This window comes from Talpa occidentalis, unplaced genomic scaffold (genome assembly GCF_014898055.3).
Source record: "Talpa occidentalis isolate TD23 unplaced genomic scaffold, MPIMG_talOcc4v2.1 talOcc4.16, whole genome shotgun sequence".
Lineage (NCBI taxonomy): Eukaryota > Metazoa > Chordata > Mammalia > Eulipotyphla > Talpidae > Talpa > Talpa occidentalis.
The window spans coordinates 47613055-47634159 of record NW_023601653.1 but is presented as its reverse complement, the minus strand read 5'-3'; the positions used below and the strand labels follow the sequence as shown (position 1 = coordinate 47634159).

The 21105-nt window shown below is 37.2% G+C and overlaps 2 protein-coding genes across 14 annotated transcripts in view; one reads left to right on the top strand and one right to left on the bottom strand.

Moving 5' to 3' along the window:
* The window catches only part of SENP1 (SUMO specific peptidase 1), a 66716-nt gene extending 51086 nt beyond the window's left edge, over positions 1 to 15630 (bottom strand). For 2 of the 6 annotated variants that reach the window (XM_054696321.1, XM_037514150.2), the window contains exons 1-6: positions 14757 to 15218; positions 10814 to 10861; positions 9567 to 9697; positions 8837 to 8921; positions 3902 to 4061; positions 57 to 228 (exon numbers count right to left, since the gene is read on the bottom strand). In XM_054696321.1, the coding sequence (XP_054552296.1) occupies positions 57 to 228; positions 3902 to 4061; positions 8837 to 8921; positions 9567 to 9697; positions 10814 to 10861; positions 14757 to 14808 (648 nt within the window). In that variant the 5' untranslated portion in view covers positions 14809 to 15218. The other 4 variants (XM_037514152.2, XM_054696322.1, XM_037514151.2 and 1 more) reach the window with 4 other exon arrangements.
* Positions 14731 to 21105, top strand: part of PFKM (phosphofructokinase, muscle) — a 52849-nt gene continuing 46474 nt past the window's right edge. The window contains exons 1-3 of one of the 8 annotated variants that reach the window (XM_054696318.1): positions 15529 to 15645; positions 16638 to 16728; positions 17618 to 17734. In XM_054696318.1, the coding sequence (XP_054552293.1) occupies positions 16647 to 16728; positions 17618 to 17734 (199 nt within the window). In that variant the 5' untranslated portion in view covers positions 15529 to 15645; positions 16638 to 16646. The other 7 variants (XM_054696317.1, XM_037514145.2, XM_054696316.1 and 4 more) reach the window with 7 other exon arrangements.

Below are 21105 nucleotides of genomic sequence, written 5' to 3'. Positions count from 1 at the left end.
TTGTATATAGGGAAAGATCCTAGCTTTTAGTAGCTTTTGTTGCATAGTTTCCTTACCTCTTCAGCTGTGCTAACATGTCGCCTCTGAGTTTTCTTGGGGCTCAAAAGATTTCGACGACATGAACCACTCCATGATGGACTGGGAACAGGCTTAATAGGAAAAGATTTTTCATATGCAGATACATGGCAGTGATGGCTTGACTTTCCCATAAAACTATTTGATAATCCACTAAAAAAAAATTGTAAAAACAATAGAAATAGTAAATAAGAAAATCTAATCTAGTGATTATTTTCACTTTCAAAGAATGACAAAAACAAAAATTAACAAGCAGAATGACAGTTGTACCTTTTGAAGGAAATATACAAGAAGTGATACATGGGTTGCTGTATCAAGTTCTACCTTTTAGGAGCTATTAGTCTTGCCTAACTATGTTATTATCAAAGACCTTAAATTATATTTCTTGGCTTCTAAATCCATAACCTTTTTGGTCAAAAACCACAAAGCTATGTGGTATGACAGAAAGCATATCAGACTAGATTTCCTCAGAAAACCTGGATCCTAGGTATGCTAAAACACACACACACACACACACACACACACACACACACACACACACACACACACGATTCTATTTACGCCCAAAGACCCTCCCCCAAGCCATTTGGAGGAAATTATTTTAAGATTAAATATGCAAAGATGGATAAAGTTAAAGAATCTCAACAAAGTTCTTAAAATGAATTTTAAAAATTTCTAAAAGAGCAACAGAAGGGCCCCATCCTTCATTAAAACTATCAGAAGGCTTTTTATTAGATTACTTCTCTTTCTATGAATTCTCTTCTGGTCTCACTAGTTCCCACTTCTGAAGGAGAGTTTTGTTTTCATCTGATTTAGGCCCCATCTAAAGTTAAAAATTGGCAGGAAACCTTATTTTTGTGAACTCAAAACCCACTGTAATCTCTAAGGCTCAGTTAATAGTTTTTTCTAGTGCCTGTTTTCATCTACCATTACTCAGAAAGTCTGAGGTACTTGCTCTCAGCAAAATGATCTTTCTTTTTACTGAAGTTGCAGAATAGAGAGAGGTATACAATTGACTAAGCTGAATTCAATGAAATCAATTCTTTAAATCAGGACATGTGGTCTGAATCCAAATGGAATCAGATTACATCTTAAGAAAATTAAAAAAAACCAAAAAACCACATATACCCTCAGTTCTTCAAACTTTAATGATTTCTACGTGTGTTAGAGTGAGGCAAGAGCAAAGACTCAGAATTTCAGGAACATTTACTTCCTTATGAAGAGTGGAGGCATATAGGAAACGATGCCAAGAAAAGTATAATCTGCTTGGAAATGGCATAATGAATTCCCCAAAATGTCTTTTGTATTTATGCTTCTGGTTGTGTGTGTGTGTGTTTAATGCAAGATCCTCAAGAAAGCAAGGGAATTACCAGAAATTAACAGTATTAGGCACACATGGAAGTAGGCTTGGAGTCTGTATTGGCCAATGTTATGAGTGTTAAAAAGAATAATTGTAGATTATGGATTGAAATTGTAGATTGTGTATTGAAACACACTGAATCCATAATGACACTAAAAAAACAACAACAACAAAGAATAATTCAGGCCACAGGAAGTTGTTATTTAAAAAAAAAACTTATTGGACATTGGTAGCAAATAAGAAAGATCTAATTTATCTGGCATTCACAGTAGAAAATGTATTTTGGAATAATCAAATAGGTCTGACTAATGAGGAAAAAAGCTGTACTTTACAGGAGAGTGCCAATTAAAAATTGTAGAAGAAAAGATGTTAGGAAGATGTTATTTCATTAATTTCAACTTTAATAAACTTCTTATCAGGTAAGTGTTATCAGTTGCTATTAATAACTATCAGGCTAATATGAAGCTGTTCATTCATAAAATACCAAGATAACTTCATTTAGCTTACACTCTAGTTACAAAAAGGAAAACCTGGCAGTAATCCCACTGCCCACCTGTGACTATGCAGGTGCCTCTTCACCAACTCTCTCCCTCCGCAGGGCAGCAGCCTCCTGGCTGCCCATGATCTGTCCCACGCCGGGGCTTCTCTTCACTGACCTCCCTCAGTGGAGGCCGCTCTCCTCAAGGCCGCCCTCCTGCAATCATGCAGGCCTCTCTTAGCAAACCTATCCCTTTCCTGTCCCCTAATAAACCTGTTCTTTAAATATGAAGGGGAAAAAAAAAAAAAGGAAAGGAAAACCTAACGATACAAATTCAGGACTAAGCTAAGTTTTCCTTAATTCACAGGTCAACCCAAGTCTCACTAAAGCTAAGTAAACCAGACACCGTAAGGTTTTCTAATGTGATGTAAAATAGCATCAACTTTTATTCAGTAAAAAATTCTAGTTTATAAAAAATACAGAGGATAGAGGACAAAACAATAATACTATGGATAAATATCAAATCCTAAAGGTAAACGTTAAGGAGAAAAAGTCCTGTCACATACAAACAGGCTGTTATAGATTAATAAGAAATTAAAGGGTGATAATGACTAGATGCAAATCTAGATACAAACTAACTAGAGTTTACAAACTGCAGAATACATTGGGTCAACAAGGAAATTTTAAATATAATTTAGCATAAAAGATAAAATTTATTGAATTGGAAAAATTACTCACATAAAATTTACTGAGAGGACTGGAAAAGCAGATTACAAAAAAATTGTATAGTATGAACTAATTTTTACTTTAAAAAGTATACCTAAAAAAGTATGCAAGCACAGAGAAAAATATTCAGAGGGACATGTACAGAGATCAGTGATTTCTGTCTGTTGGGAATGTGATCTTTATATTTTCCCTTAATTGCATTTTCGGGTTTTTTTGTTTGTTTTTTTATAAAACACATATACTGTTTCTGTAATATATTGAAAAAACTATGAAATTATTAAGGAATAAACCCAACTCGCCAAATTATGTATAATTATATATATATAAAATAACTTTAATGAAGAAAAAAACTACTATAAATCTCACAGTATACATAGCATATATATGCTATATAAGAGAGAATGAAAAGAAACAAGCATAGGAAAAGGTTTGGAAGGAACCACATCAAAGGGAAAGAAAAGATTGTGGATAGTGGTCAAGGGATATCTAGTTTTAACAGCAATATTTTAATTTTTATAATGTGAATGTTATTAATGTATTCTTGTATAATTTTAAAAAATATTAACAAATAGGGAAGGTGACTCCTGGGAGTATTGACACATGTTCCCAGAGTCCACGTACTAATAATTAAAAAGTAAAATAAGTCATCTTGTTAGTATCAATCAACACCAGAGACCTTAGCTTTAAGAAACTCAAATGATCCTACATTTGTAAAATCCATCACCCAGAGTGGAATTTAAAGTCACAAATACTATTTCAAAAAAGCTGTTTTTCATATTGTAATAAAGTAGCTGTGGAAAAAATGTTTAGGTCAAACACATCTGACTTTAATAATCAGTATCATTTTGGTGAGGGAATATGTAGGCTTTATGAAGTCAGGCTGAATAGGATAAACTTTTTTGTGACTTGGTTCTCTAAGTAGCTTAGGTTTAGTAGACTAGGGCCATAAGGTATAGAGCTGCTTTGGTTTAAGTCAAGTCTCTGCTTGTAAAATGTGCCAGATTCTTTGCTACTAAAGTACAGAAACTGACAACTGACTGATACTCACTTCCAGATTCATAATAGCCAAACTGATCCTCAAGGGTTTTAATATAGTCATATCCACCAAAAATTTCCTCAAACTCTCTCCTCCAATCATAAGATTTGGTTGTGACCAAAATTTAGCTCCAAGTAAATTAAGAATTGAAAATTTAAAATGGACTTGTCCATATTTTATGGTTTAAAGCTCAAAGGAAGGGTCTGTAACCACCGAGAATACCCACCTTGAGGTCTTTCGGGTTTCGAGGTAAAGACTTCGGCTGTTTCTTGATTTCTGTAAAGTTGAACCTGATGCTGGAGTGGAATTTCTCCACTGGCCATTTGCACTCTGACCAAAGGTTCTTAAGTCTTCTGAACCAAGAAAACTGTCTGAGGAAGGGTTGTCTAGAAGAATAAAAGTTTGAATAAATTAAACAAATAATTATACCTGGTGCTCCATATGAGTGCAACCATGTCCAACATTGTATTCCAAAGCAATGTGGCACATCAGCATGTCTCTCATGGAAGAATGATCCCAGTCTCCACTGCCAGTAAAGTCTGCAGTAAGGGAACTTCTACAAACTATAATTGATTCAGCCATACTAACCTGAAAATTGATGAAGGAGCTGAATCCTGCCACAGCCATGTGCCTTATCTGCATCAATGTGACTCCGTGGTGTCCACCAAAAGTCAACATTTTACCCCAACTATATCTTGCAAGCACTCCCAGGCCTGGGCCTGAAAGAAGGTAGGCCAGACCAGTAAGAAAGCAGGTGGAGGGCCAAGGAGAATTGTAATTCAAATGAACAACAATTAATGCTTACTAAGCAGCTGGTGTTACTTTCTCAGTTTTAGTTACCATGTTCATGATTCAGGGCCTCTCTCTAAGAGCAGAGATAACCTAATTGCTGCTTATTCTGGTTGGCTATGGCAGGAATAACCCATCTAGCTCTGGTATGACAACCTTCAGTCACTTAGTGCTATAATAACCAGATGTATCAATACTCCAATGTTTGCTACTGCCATCAGACCATTTATTACCTGACTTTATGACTTGTGGTTTCCAAGCTAGTTTAATAAAAAAATCTCCTCAGGTTTTAGCTAGGATTAGAATAATTTCCATGCCCTCTTCTATCAGCAGATTTAGACAATTTAAAACAGTGCCTTCTAAATAACTTCAGGTGATAGGCTATGGAAGTAAGAAGTACCAATGGGTAAACAAGAATAATTTCTCTACTTCCTGAATTTCTGTCTACTACAGACATCATTTTGACAATCCTCTTTCAAGGTATGTTGATATAGAAATTTACAAGATACATATTTATACTATTAAAATATTAAGGCAGCCAACAATACTAATTTGTGTCTTTTTTAGCTTGATCAGAATTATCAGGATTTAGGATAAATGAAATAGAAAAAAAAGCAGCAGTCAAGAGTGATGTCAAGAGTGATGTCAGCTGATTCATTGGTGGATGAACCAAAGTAAATGAATTCTAACTTTTCCTCTCTGTAATCAGTACCTATACTTAGTATCTATTACTATTACTTTAAGGACAGAGACACACAGCTAATTAAAAGGAGTCACTAAAGGATCATAAAATTATTTTTAAATTTAAATGCAAAGTCCTAAAGTAGAAATTATTGTTTCTCACATCTTTTGGCTAAAATTTGATTAAGGAGTGATCTAACTAGAGATTTGACATTCAAGATGTTACTTGAAGTAAAGTAACAATAAAGTAAGTGATAAAATGTAAATTACCCTAATGGGTATGAAATTTGAGACCAAGGATAAGCCGCAGTAGTCTCCTCAAAAGCATCTGACAGACATTTAAGCTCTAAAATGCAAGGGAAAAGCACAAGATCAGGTACTCTGTTTGACCCAAATAAGGTAATTCCATTCCCACTCAATGAAATCACTAAATAATTTTCTATTGCTAATGTGATCAAGCAAAGCTGGAGAGGGACCAACGGGGAACTACAGATACTGTTTTTTTAAAATCAGGGCTTAACCTGGGATTCTGTCACCACTAAGAAGAGTTGCAAATGCCACAAATCAGACTACTTATTATGTGCATATACACATATACAAAATTAGAAGGAAATACACTAAATTTTAATTTAATAGGGTGATGGGTATTTTTCTCCTCCCCCCTCAAACTTTCAGTAAAGGCAGGCAATACTTTTATAGACAAAATGAATTTTATATTTTAAAAAGTATGTCAGGTAATAACCATGAAAGTGACTATCAATTGCTTCTCTTAAAAACTTTAGTTATTATAACTGGATGCAACCTAATTTAATACATTTCTCAAAGATAAGACATTGATGATTCCAAGCATGAGCAAAATAATTTATTTTCAACTTAATCTACTTTTATTTAAGGTTTAAAATGTTTTAATTTTCTTTTCATTGTACTCAATAAAATCAAGTCTTGAAGTCTCATGTTCATTATTATAAAGTGAAAGTGCTGTATTTTCTCTGCTTTCTAAAAAAATCAAATGTTTTAATGGTCTAATCTTAAGTAGATTGAGAAGCAGATTTTTTAAAAACTTGAGATAGATCCAGTAAACAGTAAATAGGATGTTCTAGGCACTAGATTCTAAAGTTTGGGGCTTTCCTGTGTTCATTTTCATCTTGATGGAGAAGACAGCAGGGTGAGAGAGAAGACAAATACAAACAGTCAGTATGAGAAGACTAAAGCAAGCAAACTGGTGGCCCACATCTAGCCCAATCAACAGGTAAGGCTTAAGAAATCAATGTGGGGATTAAATCCAAAGGCGACAGCAGAGACAAAATTCTTCACAACCTGAATGAATTGAGATAAATCTAGCAAAGGAAGAAAGCTTTTAGAAGTACACATAAAAAGCTGATTTGAATTAAAGATTTTATTATCAGAAAAAAGTATATAGTTCCATGGCATTCACCGATAGAGAGCAACTTTGGAGGTCTGTGACATGCCACAAATTTGTCTGGTAGGGACTAGATGAAATTTAATAGAGGCTCTGCTTCAGGGGGAAATTTAGAGAATAAATCTTATAGCTCAGTCTCCCCATTTCAAAAAGACTTTATCATTCACTTTGTATCTTATTCATCACCATGTATAAAGGAGCTATTATGTAATTTTTTTCTTTTCTTAAAGAAATGGACTTCAAGTAAGAGATGAAACTAAGATTCTGATATGTGGATCAACTTGTGGTATGAGGACAAACATAGGAAAAATGTAACTCTCAAAAATCATTGTCTGGCCAAATATTCACCATGGTCAAGAACACGAGGATTTGAGAGGACCTGGAATACATCTTTTGTAAATCTCAAGTAACTATTGAAATTTAATAGAAAAATCTCTATAAATAAATATTAAGTGATGTTATTTATAATACCTGAAAATGGCAAGGGTGAAAGAGACCAAAACCACAGGGAAAATAATGAAGCAAATGAAAGCAGAGGCCCATTATCTTAAATCAGAACTCTCTTGAGTCCAGTTTCTGAGCTGGACTCAATATAATCTGAAGCAGCACCTATTATCAAACATATTGCTTTATCTCCAACAAAATGCATACTCATATTTACAGAGATAAAAACAATACAAGCAGCTTTATGTCAATCCATGTAGGCTTTGCCAAGGAATGAACTCAGGTTAGGTCAAGTTTTCATGCCATATAAATTTGGCTTTCAGAGCTTTTTGATTCTGGAACTTGCACAAACATGAATGTGTATAATCAATTCCATGGACTTTTAGAAATGAACAAAAAAATGATAAATTTGAAGAACAACAAAATGAAAAAATAAAAAATTTTGTGCAAAAAAAATTATCTGTATCAAATCACACATGTATACAGTGCATGTACACACTGATAAAAATCAGAAAAGGCCAGAGTAAATAAGAATTGAGCTATTGTCAGAAGAATGAGTGTAATTTTCTATAAAAAATTGATTAAGTAATTACTATAAAGTGCAAACAATGCTGTCCAATGGTAAATCAGCACATGAATTTACAAGTAAACACAGCCTGAGTTCAAGAAATATTACTGATCTGACTTCATTAACTACTCACACTCCTTCCCCCCAGGATTAATCAAACCAGATTTCAGGCTCTCTGCTTCACAACAACTATGACAGTAGAGTTACTGTCTGAACAAATTAACTGATTTTTCTATACAAATTATGCATATGCTATGTGAAGACCACTTTTCAACCCTGGAAAGGAAGTTTAGTACCCAGGGTAAAGTACCACCCAACTAAATGACACTTAAATATAAGTTAAATCTAAAAGAGCATCATACTAACGTCTCTTTAGGGGAGGAGATCTCATCTTGTTGACAAAGAATCCTGAGGAAGCCAAATAACAATAATTATTATTTGCATTTCATATTTATTTTCTCAATTTCTCCTTATAAAAATCCCACTGGAGAAGGTTCAAAGGTATTTATTGCCAGTACGTCCACACTTGTGGTAAGGTGAGGAGATTTAAGCACAAAGAGTGAAAAGATATAGGAAGATGACTATAACCTCCTGGGTCACACTGCCAGGAGACTAACCAACAAAAAACTCTTAGTTTGCTCAAGATAGAGGCGGATTATTGGAAGTCCAAACTGTAGAAAGTGGGTAGCTGAAAAGTAGGCCAGGGGTTAGCCTAGAGAATGCTGACTTCTGTCATGGATCACAAGATGAATAGGCAAGCCCTTGAATATGCAAGCATGGCTGTGGCAGGTGCTAGACAGAAACATGCAGTTACTATTTCCTGCCCTGACTAAGGGACAAGCTTGGGTAGAAATGAATTTTCAGGATTCATAGTTTTAGGCAGAATACAAATAGATTAGCTCTGTGCTTTAAATCAATACAAAATAAATATCCTTTATATCAGATACACATATCCCAAAAGAAAGGAAAAAAAAAAAGGCCAAAACAAAGCTGTACTGTTTTTACAATGGTAGAATGGACAAAAGAAGAATGGATTTCAAAAAAATCCTTTTCCATTAAAAAATTAATTTTTGATTGAGACTAGATCAGTCAAGTATTACAGCAAACACACACAGAGCTTATTAAAATGTTTTAGTGGCGAAAATACCATTTCTTTTTGGAAAATGCTTTTACTTTTACAGATGGTAAAGACATATTACTTGCTAGAAAAAATCTAAAAGGTATAAATAAATGCCTTGACTCCAAGAAATGTGTCATACCTGAATAATAATTTGGGTTATAAGCTGCACTTCTTGAGGAGTATGTAAAAGATTGATCCAAATTTCCTTGACTGGAAGGTAAAATCTAAACAAAACAGAAATTTTTCTTAAATCTTATTTTGAAAAAAAAAAGAATAAAAATTTATACCAGGAAAAATGTCCCATTAGACTATGACATATTTCAGAACTCAACATAGCTATATTTTATTTACATACAGTTTAGTTAAATTACATATTAAGAAACAAAAGCACAGAAAATCTGACTAAATGAATGTGTCTTCAAGGGGAAAATGGACAAAATACCTATTATACAACTTAATTCAAACAATTCTCATTAGAAAGTAAATATACATTTAGCACATAATGCTCTGACAGCACATTGTATTATATATCAAACAGGCTGGCAAAGTCTTGATTCTATACATTTACTCATTCCTTACTATCCACCATTTAATACTTAGTCATTTTAAAACACTAGTTTAAGACGACACTGACCTATATATTGGTAACCATAATATTCAAAGGAATAAAAGTTTTCTAAAATGTACCATTCTCAAAGAACTCATACTTAACTCTGTTCTAGTGTTTAAGAAGCAGAATTCAAAACACCAGAATTGATTCTAAAAAGTTTACATATATGCTTGTACTTTTGAGTGTGGAGTTTAAACTACATTAGATGAAAATTTATGGCAAAATAATTTATTAATTAAGGGATGAAAAATTTCCTAACCTGATGATCAGAAAGTGAAAGCTGGTTCTCTGGAAAACCTGTTTGTGACAGAAGATGGGTTTTGAATATGGAATTGTGGTTCACTAAAGTTACTTCGCCAGCATCCATCCTCATCCTATCAGCAATATCATCTGGGGAAAGAGTCTGGATTAGTTCAAGTCACATAATTCTTCAATAACTACTTACCTATGAACCAGTCTTCTCAGCTAGTAAAACTGTTTCCCAAAGAACAGTTCTACAGTCAAATAAAACCTCTCTTTCATAACTAAACACTAGCAAGAAATCTCAAAATGTCATTGTCAAAAAGAGACCCAATGGTTAAAAACTGGCTCATTTGTAATTGATTGAGATCATCTACTAAATACCTTAAGAGCTGTACAAATATAAAGAAAAGGGAGACAAATTATCAAGGAAGGGAGAAGATAAATTAAACTAACAGAAAAAGACAAAGTAGAAGACTAACGTGAATTTAAAAGGAGCACAGAGGATAAGATCTAAATCTATACATTTTTCATTCCATTTCAAAATTGGCTACTAGTCCTAACTTTTTATTGTTTTCCTTTACAGACTTAAAGTACTATGGTAGTGGAAAATGTCCCAATCATAATTCTCAATGCCACTAGCTAAACGAAACTAAAAATTTACTTTAAAATCAGGAGCGACCCTAACTACATGTTGTTTGGTGCTACCTGACTGGAAATGATAAACCCTCAAACAAACTCTTAAAATTAAAAAAGAACACTTACCTTAATCAAATTATGTCTCATGCAGAAGGCATATAGAAGAGGGGTACAGGTTTCTTAACTAGTAGTAAAGAAATTCTGGTGCTGAGAATCATGGATGTCTGACCCTAGGCAAGTTTCTAAATCTCTGCCTCTCAGTTTCATTTTTCATATAATAGGGCTAACGACGGTACCTACTGGGGACTATTAGGAATCCTTGTAAGGCAGTTGTAAAAATTAAATGAATATATTTTAAGTACTTGTAATAGGGCCTTGCACACAGTAAACGTCTGCTAGTGTATACTTAGCTTTTTCAGTACAATAAATACTAAATGCTTCCAAAAGATGCTATAAGCAATGTACCAATGAAAACAAAATTGTTGATATGTAGTATTACATTAGGATTGAGATCTTTCTGAAAATATTAAAAAACAAAGATGCAAATATGAAGATATTCGGAAAACCCATTCTTTCACTCTAGCTTAATCAGAGTACTAAGAGGAATGAATGACTTCACAGTCTTACCCATGTCAGGTCTTCTCACATCACTGACTTTAGCAGAGATACAAAATCCTATAAAAGACAGAAAATGGAAACATTACATACTAAAACATCTACTTCATATAAATAAAGAACAGGAAGTCACTCAGAAGTAACATTTATAGTCTCAGTGGAGAAAAACAGAAGGTGGTATGGAGAGTTAACTCGATGAGAAGATAATGGGAACTAAAACTATCCTGAGGTAGTTCCAAACATTCCTGCAACCTGTGCTATGCCAAACAGCAACTACTGGCAGAATGACAGAATATTAAAGCCAAGAATAAGTTGGGAGAGTCGATCATTTGGAGATTTGAGTTATCTGCATACAACCATGAAGTTAAAAGACTGCACTAAAATTACAATCCAGAAATTCTTCCCAATCCAGTTTCATTACCTCATGCAAAACCATTTTATAGATAAGTAATAAATCATAGTGGTCCTATTAAAGTTTCTTTTTCACACATTTTACTTGATAGCAAATACAGAGCTACTAGTAGGACAATCAAGGAATACTTCACAGTTATCTCCCCCATCATTAAAATGCTACAAATCAAAGTCCCTCTGCCTATATAAATTACTTTCTCCTCTGTTGTACATCCAGTTTCCCCAGAAAATGGAAGCTACAAAGCTTAAGTGCTTAGAATAAGGTTAATAAACAAACTCTTGGTGCACATGCTTCTTGGCAGGTTCCCAAAAGAAGACTAGTGATGCTAACAGACACATATACTCATTTAATCTTATCACCAAATTTTTAAAGAGATTGAGGACTTTGACAGCTACATAGCAATATCAGGGCTTGAACGCACTAAGACTGGATAATAATAGGTATCCTTTATAGTCACCGTAACAAAATGCACACAAAAAGACTGCTTGATGGTAAAACCATCATTATCCAAAAAAAAAAAAAAAAAAAAAGACAGAACATATTTGCAAATCACACATCTAACAAAGGGTTAATATCCAAAATACATAAAGAACTCATATGTGGGTTAGCTCCCTGGCCAGGGAGTACTTAGGCCATCATGGTGAGCCTTCAATGGAGGTGATAATGCTGAAACTTAACCCCTAGGCCACCAGGGAGCTCTGCTCCCCACTCTGTCTCTGGTGAATACTCTCACCCTCTCCCCACACTTCAGGCCTACACCCCAGTTCATCTATGCAAAAATGAATAAAATCTTAAAAAAAAAAACAAAACTCATATAACTCAACAACAAAACTGGATTAAAAAATGGGCAGAGGATCTGAATACACTTCTTCAAAGACAGATAATGATCAAATGAAAAGCTGTTTATCATCTCATTATTAGGGAAATGTAAATCAAAACCACAGTGTGCCATTACCTCACACCTGTGAGAATGACTACTCCCAAAACCATAAGAAATAAGTTTTGGAAAGGATGTGCATAAAAGGGAACCACTGCACACTGTTGGTGCGGATGTAAACTGGCGCAGCCATTATGGAAACAGGATGGAGAGTCCTCAAAAAATTAACAATCTCAAATGATGCAGTTATCCCACTTCTGGCTATTTACTCCCCCAAATACAAAATCACTAATTCAAAGAGATGTGCATCTCCGCGTTCATCACAGCATTGTTCACAACAGCCAACAGTTGGAAACAACCTAAGTGCCCATCAGTAGATGCCTGGATAAAGATGTGGTATACATGGACTACTATTTAACTTCTAAAAAGTTGAAATTTTGCCACAGGTAACAATATGGATGAAATTAAAGAGTATCATACTTAATAAAATAGGAGAAAGATAATGTGATTTCATTGATATTTGTCACAAGAAGAAATGAAACAAATGAAATATCTAAATAAAACAAACTTTTAAACTATAAAACCAAAGCAGTAGTTACCAGAAGGGAAAGGGGAAGGGAGGTGGGTAAACAGCGTAAAAGGGATCAATTGTACTGTGAATGATTGGTTACATAATAATGCAGTATATCTAAATGTTGATTTATAATGATGTACACTTGAACCCTATATAATGTTAAAAGTCAATGTACTTCAGTAAAAAAAAAAAAAATTAAAAAAAGAAAAAAGAATGCTTGCTTGAGTTTTCCATGGTACAGCTACACAGTAAACAGGGTAATCACCTGATAACTTAAGTCTTGTCAGGGAGATTCCAAAGAAATTAAGCCTCAGATTTAGGCTTCAAAAATGTTGGAAATGCTTAACAACAGGCTTCTACTTGGAAATTCTCCCAGTTCTTTCTTTTTTAATAAAGCAGAATTCCCTGGGTCCTTGCATAAGAAAAAAAGATTCTATCAACCAATAAACTACCAATAGACTTTTCATATTTCACTCTTTGAGGTCCTTTCATAATTGTCATCACTAGCCTATTTTGTTGTATTAAGCAGAATGCTAATTTAAAAGCCTAGTGCCCTGCAGAACCCCATGTTAACCTTGCATTGTTGAGTTAGATGTGAAAAGAGAAGGAAGCATGAAGCAAATAATCTTTCACCAAAATCACAAAAGTTCACATCCTTTAATATATCCTCATTAAAGGATTTCAATTTGTCAAGATAATTCCTAACCAACTCTGAGAGACCCATGCTGATTTATAATTTTAATAAATTCCCACATCTACATTTTAATACAAATAAATCCAGCTTCATCAGTGTGCTTATAGTACTTTCTTTTGTTCCTTTACAATAACATTGGAAGAGACATTAAATTAATGCCACCAAAGTGTCTCAAGTATAAACATTTTTTTCTTTAAGAAAAGTATTCAAATAACTCACTTCCTAATTCACACTGGTCATTTAATTTGCTAAAAAAAACATAAGTAGTTATAGGTTCTCAGGTGAAGTCAAGTTAGGTAGAAAGAAATAAGAAATCTGAAAGAAAAAAAAAGATAGCTGACTTAACAGGATGTAACAAAAGTGATAAAACATTAAGAAGCTTACATACATGAGAAGAGGTGATTTATAAAAGAGAATGTTTAGAGCTATGATGTTACTAGAAAATATATATTTGAGAGGCTTGTGCAATTAGATTTAGCCAGGAACAAGATGTGGTTAGAATAATTTATGATGTAAGAAGGGTATGGAAGTGACCTTGTGAATCATCCCACTCTGAAAACAATTATGTGTATGACACAGCTTACATTACATTCATCAAGTATTTGTTTTTCATATTTATATGTAATTTCTCCCAATTAGATTCTAAGATGTTAAACACTATGTATTCAACTTCTTTCACACACCCTGTGTACCAACTAGATCAGGATACCGGGGATACAAATATGAATAAAAACCAATCTCTCCTGCGTTTAAGTTCACTGTCTACTATGGGAAGCCACATTCATAAAGACAACACGGCAAGACAATAAAGCTGCTGCAACTGGTAGGAGGTGTGGGAGTCAAGGGAAGAAAAAGGCTTTCAAAGCAGTAGTCAAGAGTTACATCACCTGCGTCTGAAGTAACAAAACCTGTTTTTGAATCCAATTGCTCTCTCTAGATTGAACTCATTAGATAGGTGATATGAGTTAAGACTATCTTTGAAATCAGGCTAATTAATCGGAAGCAGGTAAAAATGAATGAGACATCTTAACACAGAAACAAATGAAGTTTCCATAATGGGACAAGAGGGGAGAAAGGAAGGGAATTTTTAAATTGGAAGAACAGTAAGGGGTCAGGCTTCAAGAGCCCTAAGTCAAATAGTTGGCAGCCTACAAAAAAAAGCGTTATATTAACAAGAATCACCACCATCCCAAATATAGTAACTGTGCCAAAAGTGAAGTGAAATAACTTTAACGAGACTGACTTCCAAGTGATAAAGAAGCGTTATTGCCAACAAGATAATGGAAACACTGCAGAGGCACCGATAAACAGAAATCACCAAAGTAAAGAGAAACTGGGCATATATCCTGTGAGACCACGCTGGGGAACATCAAGAGCGAAACAGTTCAAGGGAATTACCAGGAGGCGATGAGACAGGTAAGCAAACTGTGGCAGTTAAGGGGATTTTCATAACCTGGGCAGGAAGGTCCAGACGTTTCTCTCAGGTGGTGGCACTAGCGATATCACGCTCAGAGAGAGATCACACAGGAAAAGAGTTCAAAGAAATGTTTACGTGAGACGCAGAAGTGGTCGAGAAATATTCAGGTCTCAAGGAAGGCGGGAGGTGAAGCAGGTGTAACAGAAAGCTGAGCTTCCCGTTGAAATCAGCTTTCCCTTGAGAGAAGACCCTGTTCTGGCGGGAAAGCCCCGAAATCCCAACCGGTCTTTTCCCCGCACGCAGGGCAGGGCGCTGAGCCCGGGCCTGTCGCGACGGCCGGGGGACGGCCTCGCCACCACTCAGGATAAAGAGGCCTGAAGGAACGGCCTCTAGAAGCCTAACTAACGGCCGCCGGCGGACAGCAGGGGGGAGGGGAGGTGGTCCCAGGGGGCGGGGCAGAGGAAAAAGGACCGTCCCCACCGCCGTCCCCGCTTCCGCCCAGCCCAGCCCAAGCTGCCCGTCCCGGACCCGCACTGCCTCCCGGCCCGGGCTCCCTCCATCCTCACCCCTCCCCCAGCTTCCCGCCGCCACTCACCGAACCGGAACCGGCTGCTAAGCGAAGGGGTTTCCGGCCGGGCGCGGAACGCAAAACCCGGGAACCGCCACGAACCGGAACCGCCTCCACTATACCGGAAGAGCCTTTCGGTGGCTGGGGAGGATGGGGTGGGGCTGGAGGTCAAAGAGCAGAGTTAAAGAGCCACGTAACGCCTGCGCAGTGTGGCAAGGCCTGAGACACCAGGGGAATCGCGAAAGCTGTAGTTCTAATTCCCCTGATCCCCAGTTTGGGCTTGTCCTGGTCCTCGGAATACTGTTAGCGTGCGCTCCGTCCTTCGTTTTTCTCGGTTCCCTCGACCCGCGTAACCGCAGTCTTCTGGTTCCGCTTGGAGATTTTTGCTTATACTCGGGTTTCCATGGCAGCTCGTCCCTGTTGCACTGAATCTGTGGGGGGATCTGTGACCGCTTCGACGGAAACTTGAGAGCTAAATCGAGCTCAGGCATTTTGTGCTTTATTGAGAATCCTAGAACGTTAGTGCTTATTGAAGTTTTGGGAGATGTTTAACAGGTTCAGGGAAGTCATTTCTCAAAGTTAATATCAGATCTAAGACCAGGAAACAAATTTCTTAACTTACTGTCCTGTACTTTTTGTACCACATTATGTTTGTCCATTGGGGAAAATAAAAGCAGAAATAATAAGCAGTTTGGAATTGCTGAAGGTTAGACTCTGAAACTTACAGGACCTTCCAAAAACTCGGAGAGGTGTGAGGAAAGCTATTGAGAGTCCACCAGTCTACTTTTCCAAGTAAAAACAAGAAAGGACCCAGAAGTCTGACGTGTAAAGTGCTAAATGATCCTGGTGTTCCTGGGACTTTATTTGATTAACCTATAATCTGTATGCTACCTTTAAAGAGAAAATAATGGGGGGAGGGCTCAGGGCTGAGGGGGATGTTTGTTAACCAAGCCTCTCAGCTTGGTGAACCTTTGGGCCCAGACCCCAGACAGGATGCGTGGAGAAATGCTTCTGAATAACCACTATGGACCCAGATGGCCCAGGGTCTGAATTCAGACTTTCTAATGGAAGCCTCTGGAGACCACCTACCCTTTAGATCCCTTCAGCAACTGAGCAAAGATGCTTACCCTGTTAATGTAAAAAAGTAGATTATTTGTATCGTTTTTCATATGCCAACATAAGGTCAGATTCTAAAGCCTACTGGTATTGAGCATACGTGATCCATGTCAGTTTTGTCCACTTTAACCATTCCACAGATTTGTTCATTTGGATTAAATTCTGTGTCTATTTCTAGGAGACAGCCATGCATAGAGAAGAATTTCATCTGAAATTTTTCATGTGTGTGATTCAATCTCGGCAGTTAGTCAGCACTCCTCAGAGAACAGGTACCATTGTCTCCTGATCATCCTCCAGTGACAAAATGGGTTCTTTTGCAGGGAGTGTCAGTATAGGATGTGAGATTTAAGTGTAAATATAGGTTTTTGAGGTCAACTGACCTTACTCATTCCATCTCCATTATGATAAAATGTTTGTCACTGAGTCATGTCTTTTTCTTATACAAGTATCAAGTGAGAGTTTGACCTGGAATGTAGGGATCGGCCCCAGGTAAATAAGAACTTGGGAGATGAGGGAGAGCAAGATTTGTATCCCATCAGCTGGTAGTTGATTTCTTTGTACTTTGTGAATTATTTCAACTTTTTCAGAGTCAACTGTGGGAGTCCTTGATACCATTGTAATTGACATTAAACCTTTAAGATAGAGTCCTAAAGAAAAATGGAATGCTCTTCCACCTCATTTATGTCAAAAGAGTAGAACTTTTTTTTAAAGATTTATTTATTTATTTTATACAAGAACTGGGGTAAAGGCCAGATGCGCAGGAGGGTGAGAGGATTCACCAGAGACAGAGTGGGAAACAGAACAGGCAGACTGACGAAATACACTGCTGAGGGGAGCAGCGGGAGAGACAGGAGAGGTCTGCTTGCTATTTGGGACCCTCACTGGCCGCCTGGCTGGGATCCAACCGGTGCTGCAGAGGCTGCAGACAGCTTCACAGCACTGCGCTCAACCGCCTGCGCCCCCAGGGAAGGCCCAAGAGTAGAACATTTTTGAGCTAAGATAGTTGTTGAGAAAAATCATCACTTCTCTAATTTTTCACTGGATTTATGAGGGGAAAGACCCTGGACAGTTGGGAGACAGAAAAAAATGAAAGTGAATAAGGAACACTCCCTTGCCTCAGTCCTACTTTGAGGATGACCTAAAGATATTGCTTCTCAGCTGGGGAAGCTTCAACTTCCAGCATACAGAAGCCACCACCAGACACAGATGTCTTGAAGAGTATATACACTGTGGATGATGCAGATACCATGGAAGGCATACCTATTGTGAAACATGGTGAGGCATGTGGTTAAACAAGGGGGAGGAATGTGGAAAGAAGTATTGGGAAGTTTATGCATAGCATTGAAATTAACACAGACCTTCCAAATTTGAGATATGAATTAATATACAAAGAATAATGGTGGGGGGGTGCAGAAAAAGGGAGGAGTTGGAGATCATCTGGGAAACTAAAAAAGAGGGACCGTTCTCTCTATAAAGGATAACCTGATTTAGTCAATAGTAAGTTGATTGGCTTCCTCATAACTAAACTACTAATCTGATTTATCCTATTACTAGCAACCTTGATATATAAAAAATCTGAAACATAAAAATGTATAAAATTAACAATGTAGTATATTACAAGTTATTCCAAATATTGTAAAAAATCATCTTATTAATCCATTTAAAAAATTTCTTTTTAAGTATTATATAGTATTCAACTTATAAATAATATATATGAAACCTTCAAAACACCTCTGTGTTTCTTCACAACTTAAATATATCTATGTTGGGGTCAGTTTACTGCAAACATTTATTGAGTTCCTACTATGTGCCCAATCACTTACTAGAAATTATAGAGAGATTGTCTTATTATTGTCCCATAGCTTTCAGTTTGAAGATGCCTTAGAAATAATTTAGTCCAATTCCTTACATTTTCAGAAGGAATCTGGGACTAAAGAAGTTTTTCCTAAAGAAATTAACAAATCTGTTGGAGTAATCACCCCTAGCACCTATGTAATATGTACCAGTATCTATTTAATAATATTTTGAATGTTTACTATTTGGAGTCATTATGCTAAGCTTAGTAGGAGATGGAAAAAACGAGCTTGATGCTTTCCCTGTCCCTCAGGAGCTGATGATCCAGGAGGGACCTAATATGGCAATGTGTAAGTTAAGAGCTTGTAAGTTAAGCGCTTGACAAAATGTTGCATTTCATAAGAAGGTGCCATAGAGTTGTAGGGAAGGGAGGGGCTCGCTGACTGCTCAGGCAGAGCTTCACCAAGCTGCAGCACATAGGCAGGGCGCTGTGGTGCTAATCCAGTTGTAAGCTTTGAAATGGCAAAAGCTCTAACTTAGTCTTGTCAGTATACCCAGAGTTACTCAAACTCTCAAGAAAATTATTTGTGTTCAAGAATACCAATTTATTCCAATTAAATTAGTATCTATCTATGGCAAACATTTGTAGTGTGTGTCCCTTTAATCACACTTGTTTTGCCCATGCATCAAAAACTATTAGGTACTAGATAGAAGCCCAACCAGTGAACTTGTCCTATAGTTTCTTCAATTTTTATAGAGTATTTCATATTTCCCCCCATCTTTTCCTGCTTTTCCTATCATTTTGTTCTATACCTACTCATCTCAGACCACCTTGGCTCTGATGACCCATTTGAACCTGCTCCTGTAGTTTGAACTCAGCGTTATCCCATGGACAAAATTCTAATATTCGCCTTCTACCTTTTAGCATTAAGGTTTTAGGTAAGAGCCACTCATAACTTTTTCAGCTTTCCCAGTAGAGATAGAGAATCAGATATCTTCCCATTTAGCCCAATTGGGGGCCCTTCATCTCTCTTTCCCCCCCTTCCTTCTTTCTTTCCTTCCATCTGTCTCCTCCCATTTGTGCCTTCTGCTTAACCCCCTTACTTCTCTTCCTCCTCCTTTTCATTCCTTCCAAGAAAATTTGTTAAGCACATACTATGTCAGGCACTGTACATGGCAGTAGGAATAAAGTAATAAACAGAATAGGTGTATTGCCTGCCCACATGAAGCTTATAGTCATGTTTTGTGGGTCTGCTAGACTTAAGTGGCCTGATCAGCCACCATTATGGTTACCTGAAGCTCTGCATTGCCTTTAAAAGCTGCCTTTAGATAGAAAATTGATTGGAGAGGTTTCCCCCCTGAGGTTGGGGGTTTGGAAGGCTGGTCTGAGGCCACATTGTTTGAGACATCCATAGAGCTTCCATTTATGACATCCATACAGGAAGCTGGTTGGGGATATGTGCTGGAGCCTGATAACTGCCCTGATTTGTTTGAGGGGCGCGCTAGCTCACGCTCCTCCACCCGTTTTCTGAAATTGGACGACCATCTTGGGTGAATTTAGACCTTCAGTCAATTGCCCAATGAAAACCTCGCTGACAACAGGGACATTTGGTTTTTGGTTTTCCCATTCTAGGAGCTTCACCTGAATTTGTATTGGGACAATATTTATGAAAATGACCCCTTCGGCAAAACTTATAGCAAGGAGCTGTCATTTGTAAAGCAGAGGCCAAGACCAGAGCATTACTGTTTCTGTTCCAATATCCTGGCAAGCCCGCAGCATTTCTGCAATGGTATGAGGCTTGCCCACTATGTAAACTAGCACCCTTTTGCATTCAGTATTAGCATTTTCATAAGCCAACTATAATGTTAAAACCTGTTTTGCTTGTGTATTGTCAACTTGGCGATTTATTGCCCTCTGGAGATGGTCTATGAATTGCTGATACGAGGCTTCTTGCCTGATAGTGATGAAGGAGCCCTCCGGGGTAGTGTCATCAGGAACTCGAGCCCAGGCCCGAACAGCTGCATCTGATATCTGGGTATATGCTCTCTCATCTAAATGTAATTGATCTTGTACAGTGGCACATATGCCCTTGCCTAAAAGCATTTCCAGTGTGATAGGAATATCCTCTGCTGCATTATGGCGTGCCTGTATTTCTAAAAAAATCCCTCAATTCTTGATATCACAAGGTATATTATGGTGCACTGAAAACTGTTTTTAACAATAGTTTCCACTCTCATGGTGTCATTTGATTATTGCCACCTATTCCTTCAATGATTCCTCTTGTAAAAGAACATGAGATTCCAGGACTTCCTTCTCCTTAGTGGTGCAGGGGGTTGAGTGCAGCGCTGTGAGGCTGTCCGCAGCCTCTGCAGCATGAGTTCGATTCCTGGCCTGCCAGGGAGCAACCCACATGGCACGGCAGACCCCTCCTGTCTCACCTGCTGCTCCCCTCAGCAGCGTATTTCAGTACATCTGCCTATTCTGCTCCTTGCTCCGTCTCTGGTGAATTCTCTCACACTCCCATGCCTCTGACTATACCCCTGTTCTTGTATAAATAAAGAAATCTTAAAAAAAGAAAATGAGATTCTGTTGTCACAGATGCTGGATCTTAATTCTTTAAAAATAGAAAACGGGATACTATCATGGGTCACATGACCTCTTTTTACCTTAACAGGAAATGCAAAATGTCCCTCTTTTTTATGGCCTCCTCTAAGCATTTTTTCAACTAAGGTTAACTGACAAGGATCCTGAGAACCCTGTGGGTTGGAATGAGTCGTAAGAGACTCATGTCCTTTAAGAAGTGCTTTAAGAATCTCTTGAAATTTATCAGAGATTTCAGTGGAGGGCACCT